We start from the raw sequence: 25,764 nt of genomic DNA on the forward strand, positions 1-25,764 counted from the left end.
GCCTAGCCCACTGGGGGCTGCTCAACCTGGTAGGAAGCCCAACTCTCCTTACCCCAACAGGAGTGGGAACATCGTTGGTATGGCGTGCCGAGCAAGGAGATAGAGGGATTTTCTGTAGGACTCCCCTCTAATAGTCTCTGAATCGGGAGGCACACAGCAGCTCGACCTCTGGCCACTTCTGCATGAGGGCATCGATTTCAGAAGATTTTGGATCTCTTCTGTGACTGAAGAAACAAGGAGCCTTTGTAGTACAAGAAGTTGCAAGTAGGTCCAAAAACAGAAAGCCTCAGCAATCCACTATCAGTTGAAATGCCTCATTTGACAATTCCCATTCTCCTGGATCCAAACACTCTGCCTGCTGAGAAAGCCTGCTCTTACATTGCATTTTCCTGCAATTTACGAGGCTGAAATCTCCTGAAGATGCACTTCCGCCAATTCCAGAAGCTGGGCTATTTCCTGTGATACTTGCTGGCTCTTAGTTCCTTCTTGCCAATTGATATAAGCCATTGTAGTTGCATTGTCAGACATTCGAATCGCTCAACCACAAGCATGCCAACCGACCGAACAGTTTCTAGCTGATTGATACTTCAGAGACACTCTTGTGGACTCCTGTGCCCTTGCATTGTCAGCGCCTGACAGTGAGCCCCCTCCAATCCTGGAGGCTCGCATCTGTCAAGGGTACCAGCCAGTCCAGTGAGCTTAGGGAAACCCCTCAGAAGAAACGCCTTTAGCCACTACAGCAGGTGACAGCAGACTTCCATCGCCAGGTGAAGTGGAATCGAATAGTCCTCAGACTGTGGGCTCCAAGGAGACAGCAAAGTGCACTGAAGAGGATGCATATGCACCCTTGCCCAAGGCACCACATCCAGGGTCGCCATCAATCCGAGCACCTGTAGATATAACCACACTGTTGGGCACATTGAATCCATTAGAGCACCTGTGCCATCAACTTCTGAATACAACCCTCCGACAGAACACCCCGCCTGCTTCGTGTTGAAGCAAACACAGATACTCTGGCAACTGAGATGGCTGAAGACTGTTCTTGGCCAGGTTCACCATCCAACAGAGCTCCTACAACAAGGAGATCACCTTGCACAACACCAGGAAGCTTGCTTCCAAAGCCTTGGTCCCAATCAGCCAGTCATCCAAGTTCAGGTGTACCAGAATCCCTTCCTTGGAAAAATTCTGGGCACAATGCCAATGATGGTGTGCCGTCTGAGGACTATTCGATTCCACTTCACCTGGCGATGGAAGTCTGCTGTCACCTGCTGTAGTGGCAATGCTTGAAACCAATGATGATGTCCCAAAACCGCAAATCACAGAAAAAGTTGATGCTCTAGCCGGCTGGAATACGAAGGTATGCCTCTGACAGATCCAAGGACATCAGAAACTCCCCTGACTCAAAGATATCATTGAGTACACTGTTTCTATGTGAAAATGAGTAACCCGCAAATGATGGTAGACTCCTTTGATATCCAGGATGGGGCGAAAAGAGCCCTCTTTCTTGGGCAAAATGAAATAAATGGAATAATCGGCCTGTATTTTCTTGAGATGTGAGCACTGGAACCACAGTCCTCAGACCGAGGAGCCTTGACAATGTACACTCAACTGCCTGCCTCTTCTGCAGGGAGACACCCATGAACAAGTCCAAAGAAACACTGCAAATCTCCAGCACATTTCCATCTCCCATCACCTTCAGGACCCACTGATCTGATGTGATTTTGATCCACCTCTGATTAAAGATGCAACCCCCTATCTCCTGCTTCCGAGGGTGGGTCGGCACACCATCATTGGAAGACTCGAGGGGGGTCCACTACCCGAGCCTGCACCCAGTCTGGGCTGTCTGGAACTGAAAGGTTGAGTCCATTTTCTCCATCTCGCTCCCAAACAAAAGTGAGCTTTTAAAGAGTAACTTCGTACGGTTAGACTTGGAGGTTGCATCAGCAAACCAATTTCTCAGCTATAACTGACACCTGGCTGCTATTACCGAAGCCACCCTCTCTGGCTGAAAATCAGCTACCAGACCAAGACATCTCCTATCTCTCTATATATGGTCCCTTCCTCACCTCAGGAATTCTCAACTGAGGAAGGGACCATATGGTATAATTACCACTTCTCTTTCTGAAAACTAAGCAATCTCCACAGTAGGGAGATGCACATCCACCATCTGCGGGAGACAGAATACTGGCGGGCTGATATCACAGTTTATATACTCCTGCAGTGACATCAGCTTTGCTCAGTCTCCATCTGCTGGTAGAGGTGCATAACCCACTTGTTCTGAATTCACCTGTCTAAAAGCTAAGAAAAAGCATTCAGTGAGTGGCTCACAGCAGGCCATCTAGTCCAGCAGGGAATGTGTTTAATCAGTCAAGGGCACTGGAAAAGAAAATCTACCAAATTAATAGTGAATCTGCTCCCACATAGCCAAAAGTCTAAGCAGAAGAGGACCGGCCCAATGGTTCAGCACATGTAGTTTATGTTCAATCCCAGAGCCTATTAAGGGCTGGGATGCTATAGCATTCACAGCGCTGAAATGAAGAACTCTTGTCACTGCTCAGCTCCAACACCTAATGATAATCCTACAAATGGAATTTGAAACTATCTGGAAGAAGCTGCCCTCTGATTTCTTGTCAATAATTGTTGCTTTGAAGGCTAGGCTAGACCTGGGGTACAGAAGCCACAAGTAGTTTCACAAGGAATTCTATGTTCTATAATTTTAGTAGGTGTTCATTTCCAATTTTGTTAAGTCCAAAAGGAAGAAACTGTTGGATCAAGAAATGAATTAAATATTTAAGTAGAAATTCTTACCTCAAATGAATAGCTTTCCACCAAAGGGATATCTTGTTCATCTATTAGAGTGTATTTAGTCTGAAAAAAAAATTCAAGTACAAATGTAAATTCATCTTTAGGAATTAAAATAAATAAATATACACACACATACACCTCTATACATACACACACCTCTCAAATAGTACTTCCTCTATATACAATTAACATTAGAAGCACTTCACATCACATTCTATTGTTATTACTCAAGTCACAAGTGCCTCAGGTTAATGTCTTGAATAATCAATGCGTGCCAAGGCAAGTCATTTTACTAACCTTATTCATTTTACAACTGGCTAGTTTTTATTTGTAATTAGAATACATAGTTATACCATGATGGAATATACTGCCGGAAATAATCTAAGTGATTTGGTAAATATCCAGGGAAGATTCCTTCTTTACAGAAAGTTTGCTCCCAAGCTACTTTAAAATCAGTGTTTACCAACCTACTTATCAGACATGCCACAGAAAAAAGTCACTGCCCAATGTTCAGACAACCCAGCACTGAGATTTTACACTACTTACACTACTTTTGCATCAAGTTTTTTTTTTTGGGGGGGGGTTAAGAAAAAATTTTGCAGCCCAATTGTACCCAAGCAGCCTACTGTGACTACTCCAAGTGCACCATGTTTAGACTGACATTTCTGGTTCCCTTGTTATTTTTTACATTACAATATTCTAACAATTTACTGCTAGGAGATGGTGTGGCCATTTGTTGGTCGATCATTTACCACTTGTCTTTTAATGCAACAATTATTCCAATTTGGGAATTTTATAGACCACTTTCCTGGCTTGAAACAAGTCACCCAAGTCAGTTTACAAACTAAACAGAATTCATAAAAACTCACATATTAATGCCAATATAAAACAAAAAATAAATATATATACCAAATCTAAACACAACCACCCCCTAGACACTATAACCTATCCACATATTGACTTCCTACCCAAGTAACAGCTCTTCTCAGACATACTACCTCAAGTAGCCACCTTCCCATCTGCTCCTCCAAAAACCACAAAGCCAGACCTCATTCCAATCAGTCCTAATAAATCAAAAGACAACTAGTTCTCTTAAGTCTTTCAAAATGCTATCCATGGACTAAATACAGTACCTTTGAAGCTTCTCTTGTATTAGTCAGGCCAACAAAAAAAAACAAAAAACCCATCTGTGGCTCAAATTTTGCTAAGCATCTCACATTTTTTAAATCATGATTGAGGCAAGTAGGGTGAGGAGGTGGTGAACTTCATGTCACCTAGATAAGATTTCAGACCGTGCTAAGAAGGAGCCAGCTGTCTTGGCACTGTGGGCAGCAATGATGATATATGAAGGTGTAGAAGGGAGGGTCTGGAAGCCAAATGTAGGCTTTATGTAGAAAGCAGAGTTGCTTACCTGTAACAGGTGTTCTCACAGGACAGTCCTCACATATGAGTGACATCATCAGGATGGAGCCCAATCACAGAACACTTTTCTAGTTTCTAGAACTTTAACTGGCACCCACTGGGCATGCCCAGCATGGTACTAACCCTGCAGCCAACAGGGGTCCCCCTTCAGTCTCGTGTATAGCAAAAAGTACGTGCGAAAAATAAATCGCAAGCGAACCCAACTCCGTGGGGTGGCGGGCGGGTTTCATGAGGACTAACATCCTGCTGTCCTGTGAGAATACCTGTTACAGGTAAGCAACTCTGCTTTCTCACAGGACAAGCAGGAAGGTAGTCCTCACATATAGGTGAGTACTGAACTGAGGATGCCCGAGCAATGCACCAAATGCACCCAAAGATGTGTAACAGGCACAACAACAGGGGTGGATTTGGGTAGTAGGGCATCCTGACCACACTAAACTGGTGAGGTTGCTGGTAGGATGTTGGGTAGTTGAGAATAAGTTGCGTAGAATAGACTGGCCAAAAATAGAATCTTGTCTGCCAGCCTTATGTAAGCAATAATGGGCTGCGAAGGTATGGAGAGCGCTCCAGGTCGCAGCCTTACAAATATCAATAAGTGGCACCAAACGAAGGTGTGCCACTGAGGTTGCCACGGCCCTAACAGTGTGCTTTTACATGGTCTTGTAGCAGTATGCCTGCTTGCTGGTAGCAAAAGGAGATACAGTCCGCCAACCAGGAGGAAAGGGTCTGTTTTCCCATTGGATTTCCCAATTTAATGTTATTGAAAGAAACAAATAATTGAGTGGACTTCCTGTGGGCCGACGTGTGCTCTAGATAGAAGGCTAGGGCACGTTTGCCGTCCAGGGAATATAGAGCCTGTTCTTCTGGATTTGAATAGGGCCTTGGAAAGAAAGTAGGTAAGATGTTGATTAAGATGAAATTCCAACACTACCTTTGGTAAAAACTTAGGGTGTGTACGGATTACCACTCTGTCATGTTGACTTTTGGTGTAAAGCGGGTAGGTTACTAATGCCTGTAACTCACTAACTGCGAGCAGATGTGATAGCAAGAAAAATCACTTTCCAAGTGAGATAGCGGAGATCACAGGAGTGGAGAGGCTCAAACGGAGGTTTCATAAGCCATCCTAAGACCAAGTTAAGGTCCCAAGCAGGGGCTGGAGGGCGCAATGAAGGTTTCAGGTGGAGCAAACCTCTCATGAATGTGTGACTAAGAGTTGTGTCGAAATGGAGACATCTCCCACACAGTTGTGGAAAGTAGCTACCGCACTGACATGCACCCTTATAGAGGAAGTTTTCAGGCCTGACTGACAGATGCCAGAGATAGTCCAGAAACTTCACGGTGGAACAAGTGAATGGGGGTCTATGGACATAGACGTGCACCAGACCGTAAAACTTTTCCACTTAGAACGATAAGACCGTCTCACGGAAGGCTTTTGTGAAGCTACCAGGACTCGGGATACCGACTCTGAAAGGTTAAGGGGTTGAAGTATTAACCTTTCAACATCCAGCCAATCAGAGACAGGGCCTGGAGGTTGGGGTTGCGTTCTGAGTTATCAGAAGCGGATTCTTCCCTTGAGGGATGTGCTGAACTGATTGAGAACCAGACTTGGCGTGGCCATTGAGGGGCTATCACAATCATGAAACCCTTGTCCCTTCGTAACTTCACGAGAGTCTGATATGAGTGAAGTGGAGGGTATGTGAAGAGGAGACCGCTGACCACTAGAGGGCAAAGGCGTCCGTCAGCTGTGAGTGGCGGGTGCGAGTGAATGAGCAGAAGTTCTCTACTTTGCAGTTGTGAATGGATGCAAAGAGATCTATTTGTGGATAACCCCAACGTTGGAAGATTGTGCCTGCTACCGTGGGGTTGAGAGACCATTTGTGCAGATGAAAGGTCTGGCTCAACCTGTCCGCCAGAACATTGTCCACGCCAGCCAAGTAGGTTGCTCTGAGGTACATCGAGTGGGAAAGAGCCCACAACCATATCTGTGCAGCTTCCTGACAGAAGGTAGGAGCCCGTTCCCCCTTGCTTGTTGATGTACCACATCGCTACCTGGTTGTCTGTTTGAATCATGATGGTCTTGTTGGAGAGGCAATCCTGAAAGACTGAGGGCATATCTGATCGCTTGAAGTTCCAGGAAATTTATCTGATGTTTGGCTTCCTCTGGAGACCAGACACCCTGAATCAGTAGGTCATCGACGAGCACCCCAACCTAGATTGGAGGCGTCCGTTAGGATAATATGATGTTCTGGTACCTGAAAGGGAAGGCCTTGAAGGTTGGAGAGCTGCATGCACCAGGCCAGCGACAGGCGGAACTGCTTGGTAACGTGGACAATGCATGATAAGTCTGAGTCCACTGGGACTTCAGAGTCCATTGCATGACTCATGGCGAGGCGTGTCATTGGCGTGCCATGTACAGAGGATGCCATGTGACCCAACAAAATGAGGAAATGATGAGCTGTCGATTATCTTGATTCTGGAGGCATTGTGCGAGGGATACGAGTACGAGCTCGATCCTGAGGGAGGAATGCTTTTGCCTGCATGGTGTTCAGGTCAGCTCCTATGAAGGATAGGATTTGAGATGAAGTATGCTGGACTTGGGGTAGTCTATCAGAAACCCGAGACACAGCAACGTATGGATAGTTAGACGTAAGGAGGCTAGTGCATCCCTTTGAGTTGGAGCCCTTATCAGCCAATCGTCGAGATATGGGTCAAGGCATCCATGTCTACATCTCAGGTAGGCCGCAACCACTACGAGGCACTTGGTAAAGACTCGAGGTGCGGATGCTAGGCCGAAGGGCAGTACCCGGTACTGAAAGTGCCGGGGGCTGACCAGGAATCGAAGGAATTTGCGGTGAGATTGAGTGATCGAGGTGTGTGTATACACGTCGTGAAGATCTAGAGAGCAAAGCCAATCTCCTCTTTGTAGAAGAGGAAGTAGAGAGCCCAAGGTTACTATCCTGAACTTTTCCTTCTGCAGATATTTAAGGCACACAGGTCCAGTATTGGACTAATGCCCCCTGACTTTTTTGGGATGAGGAAATACCTGGAATAGAACCCCTGCTGGGAGAGGGGCATTGGTTCTACTGCCTGGGCTTTCAGGAGGGTTAAAACCCCCTCTTCCAGAAGAGAAGCGTGGTCGGATGATCCCCACGTTGACCAAGGTGGGGAGTCTGCTGATACAGACAGAAGTTGAGGTGGTAACCTTGAGTCAGTGCAGCAAGTACCCACTGATCTGAAGTGATTGTGTGCCATGTGTTGGTGAAGTGGCAGACCTGACCGCCGACAGATACGGACGGTAGAGGAGGTTGGCTTATGCTCTCCAGCGAGGTGTCAAAATCCAGCAGCTGGGCCCAGTGGAGGTCTGGAGGGGCGACCTCGAGGAGGAGGATAATATCTCCGTGGCTTGAAAGACGGCCGCTTAAGAGTCTCTTTGGAATGTCCTTTTAGAGGTGGATGGGCAATCAGAAAGCACGGACAAAAGCTGGCGTAGTGCCTCATGGTGGTCTTTGAGCTGTGCTACAGTCTCCTGGATTTTGTCCCCAAAGAGACTGGAGGCAATCTGTCCTGTACCTCTGGTCTTAAGTCAGAGGACTTCAGCCAAGCCCACCTTTGTGCACTAATTCCCACTGCGGACACCCTAGAGGCAGTGTGGACCTCATGCTAGCCAGCATCTAGACCCTTCTCAGCCAGGGCATTAAGTTAATCCTGAAGTTGATCAGGTAAAGATTCAGAGAAATCCTGGATCTTCTTAAATAGGTCTCTGTTATACTGGGTCATGTATAACTGGTAGGAGGCAAAGCAATAAATAAGCATTGATGCGTGGAAAATACGATGGCCAAATGCATCGAGGGACCTCTGTTCTTTCCCTGGAGGAATGGAAGAATGAGGCTTAGAACGTCGTGCTTTTTTCAGGGCTGACTCCACAACCACAGAATGGTGATCCAGCTGTGGTTTTTGGAAAACAGGGGCTGTCTGTACCAGGTAGGTGGCATCTGTTTTACGATCTACCCATGGTACAGAGCCTGCATGCTCCCAATTCCTCTTCAGCAAGTCCAGGAGAACTTCATGAACAGGTATGGACATGATCTCCTTGGGTGCATCTACGATTTGAAGCACTTCCAGCATTTTGTGTCTGGAGTCATCTTCTGTCTGAAGCTGGAATGGTATGGCTTCAGACATTTCCTTTATAAAATGAATAAAGGACAGGTCCTCTGGTGGAGACAGTCTTCTCTCCTCAGGGGTCGACTGATCTGAAGGTAGATCATCCGTATCCTGGGAAGAATCATCGATCCAAGAATTGTAAGGTTGATCACCGGCTCCCATAGGATCTCCAGAGGGGAGTAGTGGTGCTATTCCTGAAGGATCAGGCCTCAGCACCGACGGCATCGATGGTAGCACAGATTGAGGACGATGCGGTATCGATGGCAAGAACCCAGACGGTCTGGGTTCCGGCATCGGTGTTTCCTCGTCTTCCAGTGACAAAGGTATCGGCGTGGAAGGTGGTGGACATACCAGTGGAAGGGCACCGATTAACGCATCCAGTCTGCCAAGCAGCGGTGTGAGCACCATGGGTATCGGGTCGGTGACGGGGGCTGGCATCTGTGTTGGCGCCGATGGAGGTTGGAAGCCCTGCAGTGCCTTACTGATGGCCTCTTGGATCATCTGATCCAATTCCTCTCGGAAGCCTGGGGCATGCAACCCCAGCTCCGGAGTAGGAGGAAATACTGACATAGCACCAATGAAGGTGGGGGAACGCCTGGATGACCCAGTCGCAGAAGAGGATGGGGCCTTCTCTGGACTGGATTTCTTTGTTGGTGGCTCTGTCGACGCAGATGCCGAGGACTTGCCTGGATCAGTGGACTGAGCCTTCCGATGAGATGTTGATGCTTTTCACAATATTCTCCTCGGTCCTTCTCCAAAGATGATGAGGAAGAAGTCGACACCTTCAGAGTAGTTGGTGCCGGTCGGGCAGCACTGATGTCCCGCTGCTGACAAGAGGTCGATGGCACCGGCTCAGACGATGTCAAAGTGGTTGATGGAGTCTGAGGCTTTGCCTGAAAAAGAAACTCCATCTTTTCTGAGCAGGCCTTACAGCCCTTCGGTGTCATTTGGGCACATTTGGTGCAAGTTAGGATGTCATGGTCGGACCCCAAACATAACACACAAATCCTATGCAGGTCTGTGATGGACACTGTCAGAGGACAGTCGGGGCACCACCAAAAACCAGACGCCATGGCTTAGACAAAAATTTAGCCGTGGTGCGATCGATGGCCAGTAGGCCCCAAAGGGAAAACTTGACGGGAATTGACCGCAAACGAGGGTAAAGTCTTACCTTTTGACCGCGGAGTACGGAATCAACAGGGGACCACGAGGTAGAATTTTTTGAAAATTTTGAAAGAAGTTCCGTGAGGAAAATTCCTGTCAGGAATCTCTAGAAAGCACCTTAACCCGCGTAGCTACTGCTGCACGGGGGAGGGGGGGGGGGGGGAGGAAGAGTCTGAAGGGGTCCCCTGCTGGATGCAAGGTTAGTACCATGCTGGGCATGCCCAGTATGTGCCAGTCAAAGCTCTAGAAACTGACAAAAATGTTCTGTGATTGGGCTCCATCCTGATGTCACCCATATGTGAGGACTACCATCCTGCTTGTCCTGTGAGAAACTTGAAATCCAGTACCTCCCCCAGAAATGCTTTCTGTTGCACATGCAGGACTCCAGAGGCAGGCACAGTTCCGGAGTCAATGCGTGGATGAGAGAGCGATACAGGGAAGAGGACTAAGTTTGTTAGGAACTGGGCAACATTTTGGGGAAGATTGTGGACTGTAATAGGGTGGGCTCCACCTTAACCATTGTGGAACCAGGCTGCTGGCAAACTTTTTAAAAGGAGAGAGTAGCTATTATGAGATGGGGAAAAGCATACAGTTGCTCCTATCCTTATGGATAGAAATTCCATGTGAAAAGGGGGATAAAATAGCATTGGGGTGTATTACCAGCCACCTGGCCAGAATGAACAAAGATAATAACATGCTAACAGAAATTAGGGGTAAAGCAGAGTTGCTTGCCTGTAACAAATGGTCTCCAAGGACAGCAGGATGTCATGAGATAGAGCCCAAACTAAAGAAAAAGCAATCCAAGAAGTGCAAGAATGATTGGAAATACCAATATGAAATCTCACTTCTGAACAAGTGATAATATCAATCATGAAAACAATGACCATTTTTAGCACAGGACTCCATGTTCTATAGTCCTCCTATTTTTTGTGCTCTAAGGTATAATCATGTGTCATAAAGGCACTCTTTTCAAAAAGCTTTCATTTATGAGCAGTGAGTGGTGTATTTTTTTTAAATAAATTTTCTTTTGCATGTAAAAGCTCTACTTAGTCCATATAAGAAACACACTTATCTGAGTGTGATTATTTCCAATATGTACAGATGTGGTCACAATATATAGATATTTTTTCTTTTGTAATCATACAGAAGCACTAATACAGATGGCTTAATCAGATGCACCCCAATTTGAAATTTTCTATTTCTTATGATCAAGTTCAATTGACATTTTTAGATATTATGAAGATATCTGAAACAGGGGTACAAACCACTTTATAAAATCTCATCCATTTAAACATGTCTTCCTGTAAGACCATTTTTATGTTTGAAACAGTGTGTTCAGAAAAGATTGAATTTGCGAAACAATCCATTGAACTTTTAACTAAGTTCTGATCATACAGATACCCCAGAAGACCACTTAAGGCGGCTCTCTCTCGAGCACATTTCTCAGTAGAGAACAATTATTGCAATATAAAGCTAAATCATGGCTGAGAAAATTAGGATTGTAAAAAAGCATTGGCATATTTTAGGTTGCCATCAGGTCTTCCACAATCTCCCTGTATTTTCAAACATTAAAAAAAAAAAAAAAAAGGAGTATAAAGCATTAAATAATGGGTAGTTAGAGCAGGATTGCCGGTGCAGACAGCTCTGCGAGCAATTACAGGACATAACCCCTGTCAAAATTGTGATCTACGCGAGTACTATCCCGGGACTATGCTGGGAATAAAAAAAACAAACAAACCCACATGTTTCAGTTAAGAGATGTTTCAATACAGATTGTCTAACACTGAATGTTGTATATGCCATATTGTGTCCAAGCAGTAAAATATGTCAGGACAATGTGTATCATTAGAACTCGTTTAATAGAACACAGAAGTCATTAATAATGGAGATGAACGAGCTCCGATCTTATACATTGTATTGCATTGGGACATCAGTTTCAGGATCAATACTGGACAATCTTACAACATATTCTCCCCTTCACCATGGGGAGGTGATTACAAAATACTACTTAACTGGCAGAAGAACTGGTGGATTTTTAAACTGAATACTGTGCACCCACATGGGCTCAACAAGAGGATTGAATGGCACACTGACAAAATGTCAAAGTCTTGTTTATGATGTTTTACAGCTTTACTTTTGTATTTTCTTGAGGGACCCTATTTTTGTTTGTAAGAAAGATCAGATTGCTTGTGATTATCCCTTAAGAAGGAAAGAGCTTCTCCTATTATTCTGCAGTTATAGCTAGCACATTTTTGCATGTTTCAAGATCTGCACTGGGCTTGTTTATAACATTCCCCCCTTATCATGGGGAGGCAATCACAACACACTGCCTTCTCCATAGACAGCTGCAATTGCCTCTACAACTCCTTCTGAAAGAATGCCGAAGACAAGACTGACAGACCCAGGAGTTGTAAGCACATCCTCTTTGGAACTGAGAGGAGGATCGGTGGTAGGCATCGGACTAGTGGAGACAGTCGCATAACCCGAGTATTGGTGAACCTCACTACGTGGATACTTCGGGGAATCACAGCAGAAGCTAGTTCACCCCCATGCCTGCTCCCATGCATAGACTGGGACCAATGCTTCTTTCTATGCTCTGATTGGTCCTTCCCCAGTGAATAGGCCAAGAAGACTATGAACCTATCTTCAACCTGGGGGAGGCAGATTATAGCCTCTCTCTCACATCCCTAGCAGTCACTGTTACCGATGAAATGAAAGTCCTGCCGATGTCAATGGCTCAGGGTCCAGCAGTGCAGCTCTTTGGCTCCTAAAGACTGATGGGTTGGTCTTCTCAGGCCTGAAAAGTCACTCCATCTTGTTGATCTAGATCTTATGCCCGTTAAGGTTCATCTCGATGCACTTGCTGCAACTCTGGACATTGTGCAATGCCCCCGGGCAGAGGATACATTAATCATGGGGGACCTTGATCGACAATCCTCAAGCACTGGAGGGGGGTATGGCTTAAAACCCGGATGTGGACATGAACTTGAAACAGGACACTTATGGGCACCGAAGGCACCACCACCTGGGGGATACAACTGCAAAATAAAACCTACCCAAAGACACCAAAATGGCCAATATGAAAAGGGGAAAACCAGGAGGGACCCCATGAATGCGAAAAAACACTTGAGAAAATCTCAACTTAAGTAATAAAAAGGATCAGAATCTTGACGTGACACATGAAGCTCCATGAAAAAGAAGAGACTGAGGAAACCCTGCGTGGATGTGCATTATAATGCATGCCAACCAAGCATGCTCGAAGAGGCTCAGTCAAAGTTCTAGAAAGCTTGACATAAGTTTCCATGCCAGGCTCCATCCGACGTCACCTATGTGTGAGGACTGCCATCTTGCTTGTCCTCTGAGAATTATTTCTCACCTTTAATCTAGGGCATACATGCTTAGATCTTTAAATATGTCCATATGCTTTAGAACAAAGGCCACAGGAAAATTAGGTTCTTACCTTTGCTAATTTTCATTCCAGTAGTACCATGGATCAGTCCAGACAGCTGGGTTATGCCTCCCCTCCAGCAGATGGAGTCAGAGAGAAAACTGAAAGCACCCCCTATATACACTGGTGTGCCCCCTGCGATCCTTCAGTATATGTGATATCAAAGCAGAAGTAAATGACTTAAGCACTTTCAACACCGCCCTCAAGAATCCCCCTTGAGTTTGTTTTTTTTTTTTTTTTAAACAAGTGACCAGATCACGGAGAACATCCTTGAAAAAACAGATAAAACAACCTGACACAACAAATAGAACAGGAAAAATGTACAACCACACACGATACACTGGTATAACTGTCACAGAAACCACAATCGTGCGGAAACCGTCATAAAACCACTGAAACGGAAAAAATTGCAGAGAATACGAGCGGAAACCTAGAACTCTGTGGGCGGGCGTCTGGACTGATCCATGGTACTACTGGAATGAAAATTAGCAAAGGTAAGAACCTAATTTTCCTTTCCCAGTACGTACCAGGATCAGTCCAGACAGCTGGGATGTACCCAAGCCGCCTTAACTGGGGTGGGACCCTGAGAGTCCCGCTCGAATCACACTGCTCCCAAAGGACTCTGCAGGAGGTCCCCGGACATCCAGGCGATAATGCCTGGAAAAAGTATGCCATGATTTCCATGTGGCCGCCCTGCATATCTCTTGGCAAGAAACCAAGTGATTCTCTGCCCATGAAGTCGCTTGAGAACGCAGAGAATGAGCCTTAAGCCCAGGGGGAACAGGCTTACCACAGCCAACATACGTGGCCGCAATAGCACCTTTTAACCAGCGTGCAATCGTAGCTTTGGACGCTTGAAGACCCTTCCTGGGTCCATTCCACAAGACGAAAAGGTGATCCGACTTTCTAAAGTCATTCGTAACCTCCAAATAGCGTAAGATAATCCGACGGACATCCAAACGCCTCAAGTCCCGGCCCTGAACCGACTGTAGCTCCTCGTCCGAAAAGGAAGGTAATTCCACCGTTTGGTTGACATGAAACGGAGAGACCACCTTAGGTAGAAAGGAAGGAACAGTTCGGAGGGAAACTCCTGACGCCGAAATGCGCAAAAACGGTTCCCTGCAAGAGAGAGCCTGAAGCTCCGACACCCGACGAGCCGAGGAAATGGCGACAAGGAAAACAGTCTTGAGCGTGAGATCCTTCAAAGAAGCCGCCTTAAGAGGTTCAAACGGAGCCGCACACAATCCACGGAGAACCAAGTTCAAGTTCCAAGACGGACAGGGAAGCCTGACGGGAGGACGCAAGTTCCTAACCCCTCGCAAAAACCGAGCCACGTCTGGATGACTCGCAAGGGAAGAGCCTTCGACCTTACCCCTCAGGCAGCCCAAGGCCGCCACCTGAACTCGGAGTGAATTATATGCCAACCCCTTCTTTAAGCCATCCTGTAAGAACATAAGGATATCCGCCACTGACGAACGTCCGGCCGAAATCCCTGCCGTGTCACACCAATCATGGAAAACCTTCCAAACCCTCGTGTAGGCGAGCGTAGTGGAAGACCGACGCGCCCGGAGGAGAGTAGACACTACCGCGTCCGAATAACCTCTCTTCTTCAACCGCTTCCTCTCAAAAGCCAAGCCGCCAGACAAAAACGATCCGCCCGATCGAAAAATACTGGACCCTGCCGAAGAAGATTGGGAAGATGACCGAGACGTAGTGGGCCGTCGACTGCCAGGTTGACCAGATCCGCGAACCACGGACGCCGCGGCCATTCCGGAGCCACGAGAATCACTGGACCGTAATGGGACTCTATGCGCCTTAACACCTACCCCACCAGCGGCCACGGAGGGAACACATAAAGAAGAATGTGACGAGGCCACTGAAGGGCTAGCGCGTCCACCCCTTCCGACGCGTGCTCTCTTCTCCGACTGAAGAAGCGTACCGCCTTTGCATTTTGGCGAGTCGCCATGAGGTCCAAGCGCGGAGTCCCCCAACGCTGCGCGATGAGAGCCATCGCCTCCAACGAGATCTCCCATTCTCCTGGATCTAGGTGCTGCCGGCTGAGGTAATCCGCCTGAACATTGTCCACGCCGGCAATGTGGGTGGCCGCGAGACGCTCTAAGTGCCTTTCCGCCCAGGACATCAACAGCGCCGCCTCGATCGCTACTGCTTGGCTTTTTGTGCCTCCTTGTCGATTTATGTACGCCACTGTGGTCGCATTGTCCGACAGAACTCTCACTGCTCGACCACGTACCAGTGGAAGGAGACAACGCAGGGCCAGGCGGACCGCTCTGGTCTCCAATCGGTTGATGGACCAAGTCGCTTGGAGTGCCGACCAGTTGCCCTGGACCGCACGGGACTGGCAGACCGCACCCCAGCCCGACAGGCTGGCATCCGTCGTTACCACCAACCAAGACGGGGGTTCTAGGTCCACCCCCTGTAGGAGATTGGCTGGGGTCAACCACCAAGAGAGACTGGAGCGAGCCGGTTCCAGCAAGGGCAATTCCATCCCGTACTCCTCCGAGCGGGGATCCCAACGAGATAGAAGTGCTCTTTGTAACGGACGCATATGCGCAAAAGCCCACGGTACCATTTCCATAGTAGACACCATATGACCAATGACTTGTAAATAATCCCAGACCGTGGGAATCTCGAGCTCTAACAGGCGCCGTACCTGAGTCATGAGATTGAGCCTGCGTTGCTGCGAAAGAAAAACCTTGCCCACCAAGGTGTCGAACCGGGCTCCCAGGAACTCTAGCTGTTGGGTCGGTTCGAGTCTGCTCTTCGCGAAGTTGACTACCCAACCCAACCGCTGCAGCTGGCGCACCACTAAGGAGACCGCCCGGTTGCATGCCGCGTGCGACTTTGCCCGAATGAGCCAATCGTCGAGATAGGGATGTACCAGGACGCCTTGCCGGCGGAGGGAAGCCGCTACCACCACGAGAACTTTGGTGAATACCCTCGGCGCGGTGGCCAACCCGAAGGGGAGGGCGCAAAACTGCAGATAGGCCTCTGTCAGGTCCAAAGAAGCCAAAAATTCTCCCTTGTGGACGGCCGCAATAACAGACCGGAGGGTCTCCATCCGGAAGCGGGGCACACGCAACGCCTTGTTTACTCCTTTGAGATCCAGAATGGGTCGGAAGGTGCCCTCCTTTTTGGGCACCAGGAAGTATATGGAATACCGACCCGTCCTGAGCTGGTCCCGGGGAACCGGAACCACCGCCCCCAGAGCCTGTAGATGGGCGACCGTTTGGGCTATAGCTACTTGTTTTTCTACGGGGCCGCACGGCGATATCAGGAAGAGATCCCGGAGGGGACGTACAAAATCCAACTCGTAGCCGTACCGAACCACATCGAGGACCCATTGATCCGAAGTAATTGCGGCCCACTCCTCCCAGAACCGGGACAACCGACCTCCGATAACGGGCACGGAGGAGTGGGCCCGCGCACCTTCATTGTGCGGGCTTGATGGCAGGAAAACCTTGGGAAGATCCCCCGCGTATAGGCCTCCTGCCGCGAAAGGAAGAAGAAGACCAGGCCTGGGATCTCGTCACCTGCTGCCGCTGGGGAAGGGAACCCCCTCTTCCCCCACGGAAACGCCGTTGCCCCCGAAAGCGAGCCCTAGCGTTACCAAACGACCGAGGCTGCCGAGGCTTATCCTCGGGCAACTTGTAAACCTTGTTGTCACCCAGGTCCTTAATGAGCTGGTCCAGCTCCTCGCCAAACAGCAGCTTGCCCTTAAAGGGGAAGGAACCTAACCTCGCCTTAGAGTTGGCATCCGCCGACCAACGACGGAGCCAGAGCAACCTCCTGGCCGAGACCGCCGAGGACATAATGCGAGCCGATGTGCGCAACAAGTCATACAAGGCATCCGCTGTATAAGCGACCGCTGCTTCAACACAATTCGCCTGCTCAGCCTCGCCCGGAGGGAGCTCCTGCATGGTCAGCAGCTGCTGAACCCAGCGGAGGTTGGCCCTCTGTACAAGGCTGCTGCAAGCCGCCGCTCGGACCCCCAGTGCCGCCACGTCAAAAATGCGTTTTAATAAAACTTCAAGCTTGCGGTCTTGGAGGTCCTTTAACGCTATACCCCCCGTCACTGGGATAGTTGTATGCTTCACCACCGCCGTGACAGCCGAATCTACCGCGGGTGTCTTCAAAAGCTCCAGGGAATCCTTGGGTAAGGGATATAGCCTTTCCATGGCTCGAGTTACCCGCAGAGAAGCCTCTGGGAGCTCCCATTCCTTTGAAACGATCTGTAAGACCTTGTGGTGAAAAGGAAAGGTCTGCGGAGGAGCTCGAATCCCTGCCATTGCGATATCCCCTGTAGACGTGTCCGCCTCCTGAGGCGGAGTCGTCAACTCTAGCTCCTGCAACACGTGGAGAATAAGGGAGCTTAATTCTTCTTTCCCAAACAAGCGGAGTACCTGGGGATCATCCCCAGCTACAGCCCCCGGATCGTCGGCCATCAGCAAGTCCGGAGCTCCCGGGGATTCCGGAGCGGCTCCTGTGTCTCCCAGGTCCCCAGCCCCACCCCCCCTCGGGCGGGGACCCTTGATCCCGGAGGACCCCATGTCCGGTGGACTCCCCCCCGAGACGGGGGCGGCCCTGGGAACCTTCGGGGGAGCGGGAGCCTCCGCCTCCCAGCCGGATTCTGCCTGTAAAAAGGCTTTGTGCATTAACAGCACAAAATCGGAAGAAAATGGCACTGACCGTTTCAGACTCGTCTTCTGACCACCCGATGCAGGGGGGCCCCGAGGAGACCCCGAATCGGCCTGGGAGCCCGGGCTCTGTGCCTCAGGAGAGGGAGGAGGGGAGATCTCCTCCTCCGACGCTGAACAGGCAGCCTGCCGCGTGTTCAAAATGGCCGCCGCACTCCTCCCCGGTGGAGGAGGGGCCGAAGGACGACTGCCTGAGGCGCTGCTGTGCCGCTCTGGAGAAAGGCGAGACGATCGGCTGCGGGCAGCACTCGGCCCCCCCGAGGGTCCCTCGCCCCCGGGAACACATCGGGGGCAGAGACCCCCGCGGGAGAGTCGCGCCCCCGCCTCTCCACAGGTCAGGCAGACCGAAGATCGCGGCATCAGCACCGCGAACGGAGCAGCCCGACCAAATGGCGCCAAAAAATCTCCGAGAGGAGAGCCTCACAGAAAACGCGCGCCGGGTGATCTAGCCACCCCCTCCGGGGTCCGAGCAGGCACGGGCAGGCCGGGGCAGTAGAAAAAACGAGCACACTGCCTGTCTCCAACAGGACTTAAACTGCTCTGCAAGTAAAAACTTTTTTTTTTTTTTTTTTTTTAAACCCCCTTCAGGACTAAAGCCTGGAATTTGGGGGGGGGAGGGTGACCGGCCCACCGGTAAGCTCTCCCCCAGGCTGCGGACACACTAACCCGGGAATATCAGAAGGGTACTACCCTCCGAGCCTGCCTCACACTAATGCCTAGCTACGCAGCGCAATACACTCACACAGACATTCACACAGACCGACAGGCAGACAGAGGAGAGAAAAGGAAGCATCCAATGATCGTGCCCCCTGTCCTACCTTACTTTTTATAGTGTATTTTATTGTTTTAATTTTACCCCGACCGATAGATAGAAACGACCGGAGCAGGACCGCAGGTTATGCCTCTCAATCTGCTGGAGTCAGAGATTATACTGAAGGATCGCAGGGGGCACACCAGTGTATATAGGGGGTGCTTTCAGTTTTCTCTCTGACTCCATCTGCTGGAGGGGAGGCATAACCCAGCTGTCTGGACTGATCCTGGTACGTACTGGGAATGACCATTTTAGTAGCCACCTTCTGAACCAACTCAACCAGTTTAAATCCTTTTGAAAGTGCAGTCTTCAAAACTGTACACAGTATTCCAAATGAGGTTTCACCAGGGACATATTTAAGGGTAGTATGCACAACTTTTCTAATCATTACTCTCCCTATGTAGCCAAGCAACTTTCTGGCTTCTGCCATCACTTTATCCACCTGTTTATCCACTTAAATCATCAGATCCCCACCACATCCTGCTCCTTCATGAATTTCACCTCTTCCCCTTTGGTCTTTTCTGCAATCATTTCTATGTTTTCTATGTATTAAATGCAAAGTATTGCATTTAAGCTGCAAAATTCAAATGGTCCATCCAGTCTGACCAGCAAGCTTATGGTAGTATCTTCTGGCTGCTAGACTTTAGACCAGTGGTTCTCAACCTTTTTCCCCATCATGACACACCTGACAGACCACACTCATGTGTGACACACTGCTCATTACAATTCACGGCAGAAATAAAAATAAAGGCTCAATATTTTTGTTAATGACAAAAGGGAAAGATATATACTGTCTGTACAGAAATTGTATAAATAGTAAACATCCCACACCAAAACAGCACCAATTTCCAGTACTTCAGAAAAGGCAACACTGAAAATACTACACCAGGCCTTAAGACATCAATACACCTCCTATTAGGAAAATGGAACAAGCCAGGCTTCTATAGAGCCCTACACAGAAACTACATGCCAGCAGAGAACATCACCTGAATCACATGTGCTGACCCTCACCTAACAAAGAATAAAGAGACCAAAACACATAACTAGAAACATGCAGACAAAAACTAAATTGGAAACTGCAACAAGCCAGGGTCTCTGTATGCAGTGTAACAAAGGAAAAAGAGAAAAATCACCAGTCCTTATAAAACAAATCAAGAAATATAAAATCAATAGCAGCAAAACCAAACAAAAAACAGATTTCGAAACAGCTGATGAATAGAATATCCAATAATTAAAAACTCATCAAAAATTTCTAGATACCAATAAAATATTTCAAAATAGCAGACACAAAGTCCCACTAATGAAAAAGGATACAAAAAATGTTTTGCTCTGCATACCTGGGAATGTTTGATATCCAGGTGCCCTGAGATTGTTTTGAAATAGCAGGAGGGAAGGTTTGCGTGCAACTTTCTCCTCTCACACTAGCTTTCAATCACTCACATATATACATGCTTTTTCTCTCACTTATATAGGCTTTTAATTACACATTTACACACATTTTTGCACGTTTCCATGCTTACACATACATTTTTGCACATTTCCATGCTTACACATGCAAGCTTTCAATCACACACATACATGCTGTCTCAGACTCATTCACATGCTCGCTCTCTCATTTACACACAGGCTCTCAATCACATACTCACATGCTTCCTCACCAAAACCAGCTCTCAATCACACACAGACACAGTCTCTTTTACTTATACACACAGGCTCTTAATCATACATACACGATTTCTCACACACAAAGGATCTCATTCACACAAGCATACTCTTTCACACAAACAGGTTTTCAATCACAAATTACACATACAGGCTCTCAGTCACACACACTCACATATACAGGCCTCAATCAATCATTCACATACATGCTTCTCACACACACACAGCACCTCCAACACATGCTTGCTCATTCACTCACTCCCCCCGGAACTAGAGGCAGCAGCAGCCTCCTCCACTTCCAATCCTAAAGGCAGCAGCAACCTCCTTCACTTTCAGCCCTCGCGGAGAAAGTAGTCCCATCGGACACGGGGTTGACCTTTGTTTTTCTCCAAGCCACACTGCTCATTCCTCAGGCTGCACTTTTCTTTGGGCCGACGCTGCCCGCACTAGCATGGTCTCTTCTTCCCGCGCATGCACCCACTGCTCACCACTTCCTCTTCCAGGCTGTGGGGGCTAGGAAGAAACCTTACCGCTGACTCCAGCTGTCCTGCCACATTCCACCCGTGCTATCAGCATTTTAAGCCTGGGTAGAGTACCTCTTTTGCTCGGGTAGGGGGAGCAGCTGCGTCAGTGGGGGACCGGGAAGTGTGGAGACAACACCTGCACACATCAGTTGAGAACCACTGCTCTAGACTTATCTCGAGCTTCACTAGATCCCTCCTCTTGTTCTCCACATTGTCTTGGTTGTCTACCCTGTTGCAAATTTTGCTATCATCCACAAAAATGCTTTTCCTAGCAATTCTTCCAATATGTTCTTCACAAGCATGTTGAAAATAACTGGTCCAATTTCTGATCCCTGAAACACACTGCTAGTAACCCTTCTCAGAGTAAACTCCATTTACCACTAACTCCCAGTGACGAAGCTCAGTGTACTGCGGCAGTCAAAAAAAAACCCAAATGTTAGGAATTAATAGGAAGGAAATAGTGAATAAAACAGAAAGTGTCATAAAGCAAAATTGCTTACCTTGTAATAGGTGTTATCCCAGGACAGCAGGATGTAGTCCTCACATATGGGTGACATCAGTAATGGAGCCCTATGTACGGAAAACTTCTGTAAAAGTTTCTATGAAACTTTTGACTGGCACCAGTGTGCCTACTGAGCATGCCCAGCATGCTATGATATTCCCTGCCACAGGGGTCTCCCTTTAGTCTTGGTTTGTAGCAATAGCGTTAGCCAAAAATAAAATAATAAAACGTATCGGACCCAACTCCGCGGGGTGGCGGGTGGGTTTCGTGAGGACTACATCCTGCTGTCCTGGGATAACACCTATTACAAGGTAAGCAATTTTGCTTTATCCCAGGACAAGCAGGATGCTAGTCCTCACATATGGGTGATTAGCAAGCTAGAGGCTGAGTCAATTTGTCATGTAGCAACAGTGAAGTATTGTTGATGGAATGAATCAGCCGAAGATCACAGCAGGTTGGACGTAGAAGGAGTTGGGATTATACTGGAAACAAGTTCTTTAAGACAGATTGTCCATAGGCTGAATCTTGTCTTCCTTCTTTGTCTAGACAGTAGTGAGCTGCAAAAGTGTGAAGAGAACTCCAGGTTGCTGCTTTACAAATGTCCAGAATAGGTACAGAGCGAAGGTGTGCTACTGAGGTTGACATTGCTCTGACTGAATGTGCTTTTACTCGCCCTTGAAGAGTAAGGCCTGCTTTTCCATAACAAAATTGAATGCAATCTGCAAGCCAGTTTGACAGAGTATGCTTACCCACTGCTTTACCTGGTTTGTTTGGATCATAGGATACAAACAGCTGACTGGATTTTCTTTGGGCTGTAGTGCGGTTTAAATAGAAGGATAACGCACGCTTACAGTCCAAAGTGTGTAAGGCTCGTTCACCTTGATGGGAATGAGGCCTAGGAAAGAATGTTGGTAAAACTATGGATTGGTTCAAATGAAATTCCGTGACAACCTTAGGAAGGAACTTTGGATGTGTCCGGAGGACTACCCTGTCATGTAGGAACTTTGTAAAAGGTTCGTATGTGACTAGTGCTTGTAATTCACTGACCCTTCTAGCTGATGTAATGGCTATAAGAAAGACCGTTTTCCAAGTTAGGTACTTAAGGTCACAGGTATTTATGGGTTCAAATGGGGAACGCATGAGCCTAGTTAATACTACGTTCAGGTCCCATTGAATGCTTGGGGAATGAATTGGAGGTTTAATGTGAGTTAGGCCTCTCATGAATTTACTGACGAGAGGCTGTGTGGAGAGAGGCGCATCACCTAGCTTGTTATGATAAGCTGAGATTGCACTTAAGTGTACCCTTACAGATGACGTCTTAAGACCAGAGTCTGAGAGATGGTAAAGGTAATCTAGTAGCGTGGTAGTGGGGCAAGTGAAAGGATCTAAATCTTTCTGAGTGCACCATAAAGTAAACCTTTTCCATTTGTAGGAATAATTCTTTCTAGTGGAAGGTTTACGTGCAGCTATTAGTACCTGAGATATATTAGTTGAAAGGTTGAATGGTTGCAAGATCAAGCTTTCAACATCCATGCTGTCAGGGACAGGGATTGAAGGTTGGGATGGCGCAACTGTCCCTGTTCCTGAGTTATGAGAGTGGGAGCTACTCCCAGGCGAATTGGATCCCTGACTGAGAGATCTAGCAGTGTGGGGAACCATACTTGTCGAGGCCAATATGGGGCTATGAGTATCATGGACCCCTTGTCCTGTTGTAGCTTTACTAATGTTTTGGTTATGAGCGGTATTGGTGGATACGCGTATAACAGGCCTGAGTTCCAATGGCGAGCAAACGCGTCCTTTGGTAAGTTGTTCTGCCGGAAGAGGAAAGAGCAGTAATTGTTCACTTTGTAGTTCAGATGCGACGCAAAGAGATCTATTGTTGGTTGACCCCAGCGTTGAAATATCTTGGTTGCTATCGCTGGGTCGAGGGACCACTCGGGTGGTTGAAAGTGGCGGCTGAGGCGATCCGCTACTGTGTTGTGGATGCCTGCTAGGTAGGTGGCCCGTAGTAGAATTGAGTGTGCTAGGGCCCAGTCCCATATTTGAGCTGCTTCCTGGCAAAGGAGGTACGAGCCCGTACCACCCTGCTTGTTGATGTACCACATGGCTACTGTGTTGTCCGTTTGGATCAGAACAGTTTTGTGTGAAAGGCAGTCCTTGAACGCATGTAGAGCATAGCGTATAGCTCGAAGCTCCAGGAAGTTTATTTGAAAAGAGGCTTCTTGTTTTGTCCACGTGCCTTGCGTCTTTAAGTGAGCAATGTGCGCACCCCACCCTAAGGTGGATGCATCTGTTGTTAAAGTCACTTGTGGAACTGGTTGCTGAAAAGGCAGGCCTTTGAGCAAGTTGATTACGGATGTCCACCAGAGAAGAGATGATCTTAGATCTGGTGTGATACGAATGGAAGTGGACAATGGTTGAATGGCTTGAATCCATTGAGATTTGAGTGTCCATTGCGGTAGGCGCATGGTCAGTCTGGCCATGGGAGTTACATGAACTGTTGAGGCCATGTGTCCGAGTAGGGTGAGGCACTGATGAGCTGTAACTCGAGATTGATTGCGAACTGATTGTGCTAAGAGGACGAGTGCCTGAGCACGGTCTCTTGGAAGAAAAGCTTTTGCTGTGATAGTATTGAGATCTGCACCTATGAACTGTAACTGGTGAGATGGTGTGAGATGGGATTTCTCGTAGTTGATGAGAAACCCCAAGGAGTGAAGTAACTGCATTGTGAGATGGAGAGAAGTGAGAGCACCGTTTTGTGTTTGACTTCTGATTAGCCAATCGTCCAAGTAGGGAAACACATGTACTCTTTGTTTGTGAAGATGTGCCACCGCTACTGCAAGACACTTTGTGAACACTCGAGGTGCTGAGGCTAGGCCGAAAGGCAGTACTCGATATTGGAAGTGCTGACCTTCCACCAGAAATCGCAGGTACTGTCGATGAGGAGGAAAAATGGGAATGTGAGCATAAGCGTCTTGAAGATCCAGAGAGCAGAGCCAATCTCCTTTTTGAAGAAGAGGTAGCATGGTGCCTAATGACACCATCCTGAATTTTTCTTTCTTTAGAAATTTGTTGAGATTTCTGAGATCTAGGATTGGGCGTAGGCCCCCGGTTTTCTTTGGAATGAGGAAATATCGGGAGTAGAATCCTCTGCCCCACTGAGGCCTGGGAACTTTTTCTATGGCCTTGGCAGTCAGTAGGGTGGATAATTCTACTTGTAGAATTGTGTAATGATAAGACACTGTCCAAGATGGGATAGGAGGATTGTCGTTTGGTACAGTGAGGAAATCCAAGTGGTACCCTTGAGATACAATTGAGAGTACCCATTGATCTGTCGTGATGGAGTTCCAATTTTGATGGAAATGAGAAATTCGGCCTCCGACAGGTAATTGTGGGCAAGGATTTTTGGAATGACTCATGCTCTCTGGTTGGATTTCAAAATCCAGACGTGGACGCTGCAGGTGGAGGCTGTTGAGGTCTGGCAGGTCTCTGGCGAGGTTGTGACCTTTGAGTAGGCCTTTGCTGTCTGGGTCTGGCTGCTGGGGGATAATACCGCCGAGGGCGGTAATATGGTTTCCTTGGTTCTCTTCTTGGAAGCCTCCTAGAAGGTTGGTGTACTTCTTGCGGCAGCTGAGATAGTTGTTTAAGGGTCTCAGTGTGATCCTTAATTGTCGCCACCGCCTCTTTAACTTTATCCCCAAAGAGGTTTTCTCCAAGGCAGGGCAAGTCTGCCAAGCGCTCTTGTACCTCTGGTCTCAGCTCCGATGATTTCAACCAGGCCCATCTTCTGGCTGTGATTCCTGACGCTGACAGTCGGGAGGCTGTTTCAAAGGAATCATATGTTGCTCGAACCTCGTGTTTACCCGCCTCCAGGCCTTTGTGCACGAGTTTTAGTAATCCGTCCTGAAATTGGTCAGGTAACTGGTGTGACAGTGTTTCTACCTGTTTCCACAGGTCTCGCTGGTACTGATTCATAAAGAGCTGGTAAGAATTTATTCTAGATACCAGCATGGCAGCTTGGAATATTTTTCTTCCTAGATTGTCCAGGAACCGGTTATCCTTACCAGGAGGTGTAGAGGCATGCTGTTTTAACCTCTTGGCCTTCTTTTGGGCCGACTCGACCACCACTGACTGATGCGGTAATTGTGTTTTTTGAAACCCTGGGATGGGCTGTACCAGATAAGTGGCATCAGCACGCTTATTGACCGCTGCCACAGATCCAGGGTGCTCCCACATTCTGTACATCAATTCTTGTAGGACCTCATGGACTGGAATGGCAAGAATTTCCTTAGGAGGATCTACGAATTGGAGAACTTCCAAAGTTTTTTGTCTGCTGTCTATCTCTGAAAGGAGGGAGAAGGGAATTGTTTCAGACATTTCCTTTATAAAATTCGAGAAGGAAAGATCCTCCGGTGGTGATTTTCTTCTATCCTCTGGTGGTGAGGGCTCAGAGAGGATATCTTCCCCTGATGAATATTCTGAGTCACTAGAGTCCAGAGGATGTTCTATAGGCCTAGAAGGCTTAAAAGGAGTGTCAGAGAGTGGTGTTT

The 25,764-nt window shown here is 47.8% G+C and overlaps 1 protein-coding gene across 1 annotated transcript in view; it reads right to left on the minus strand.

Annotated features, from left to right (window-relative positions):
• ZMYND19 (zinc finger MYND-type containing 19) overlaps window positions 1-25,764 on the minus strand; it is an 86,304-nt gene that overhangs the window by 48,855 nt on the left and 11,685 nt on the right. The window contains exon 2 of the mRNA XM_029613074.1: window positions 2,809-2,868. Coding sequence (XP_029468934.1) covers window positions 2,809-2,868 — 60 coding nt within the window. The remainder of the gene's footprint in view (window positions 1-2,808; window positions 2,869-25,764) is intronic.

This window comes from Rhinatrema bivittatum, chromosome 8 (genome assembly GCF_901001135.1).
Source record: "Rhinatrema bivittatum chromosome 8, aRhiBiv1.1, whole genome shotgun sequence".
Taxonomy (NCBI): Eukaryota; Metazoa; Chordata; class Amphibia; order Gymnophiona; family Rhinatrematidae; genus Rhinatrema; species Rhinatrema bivittatum.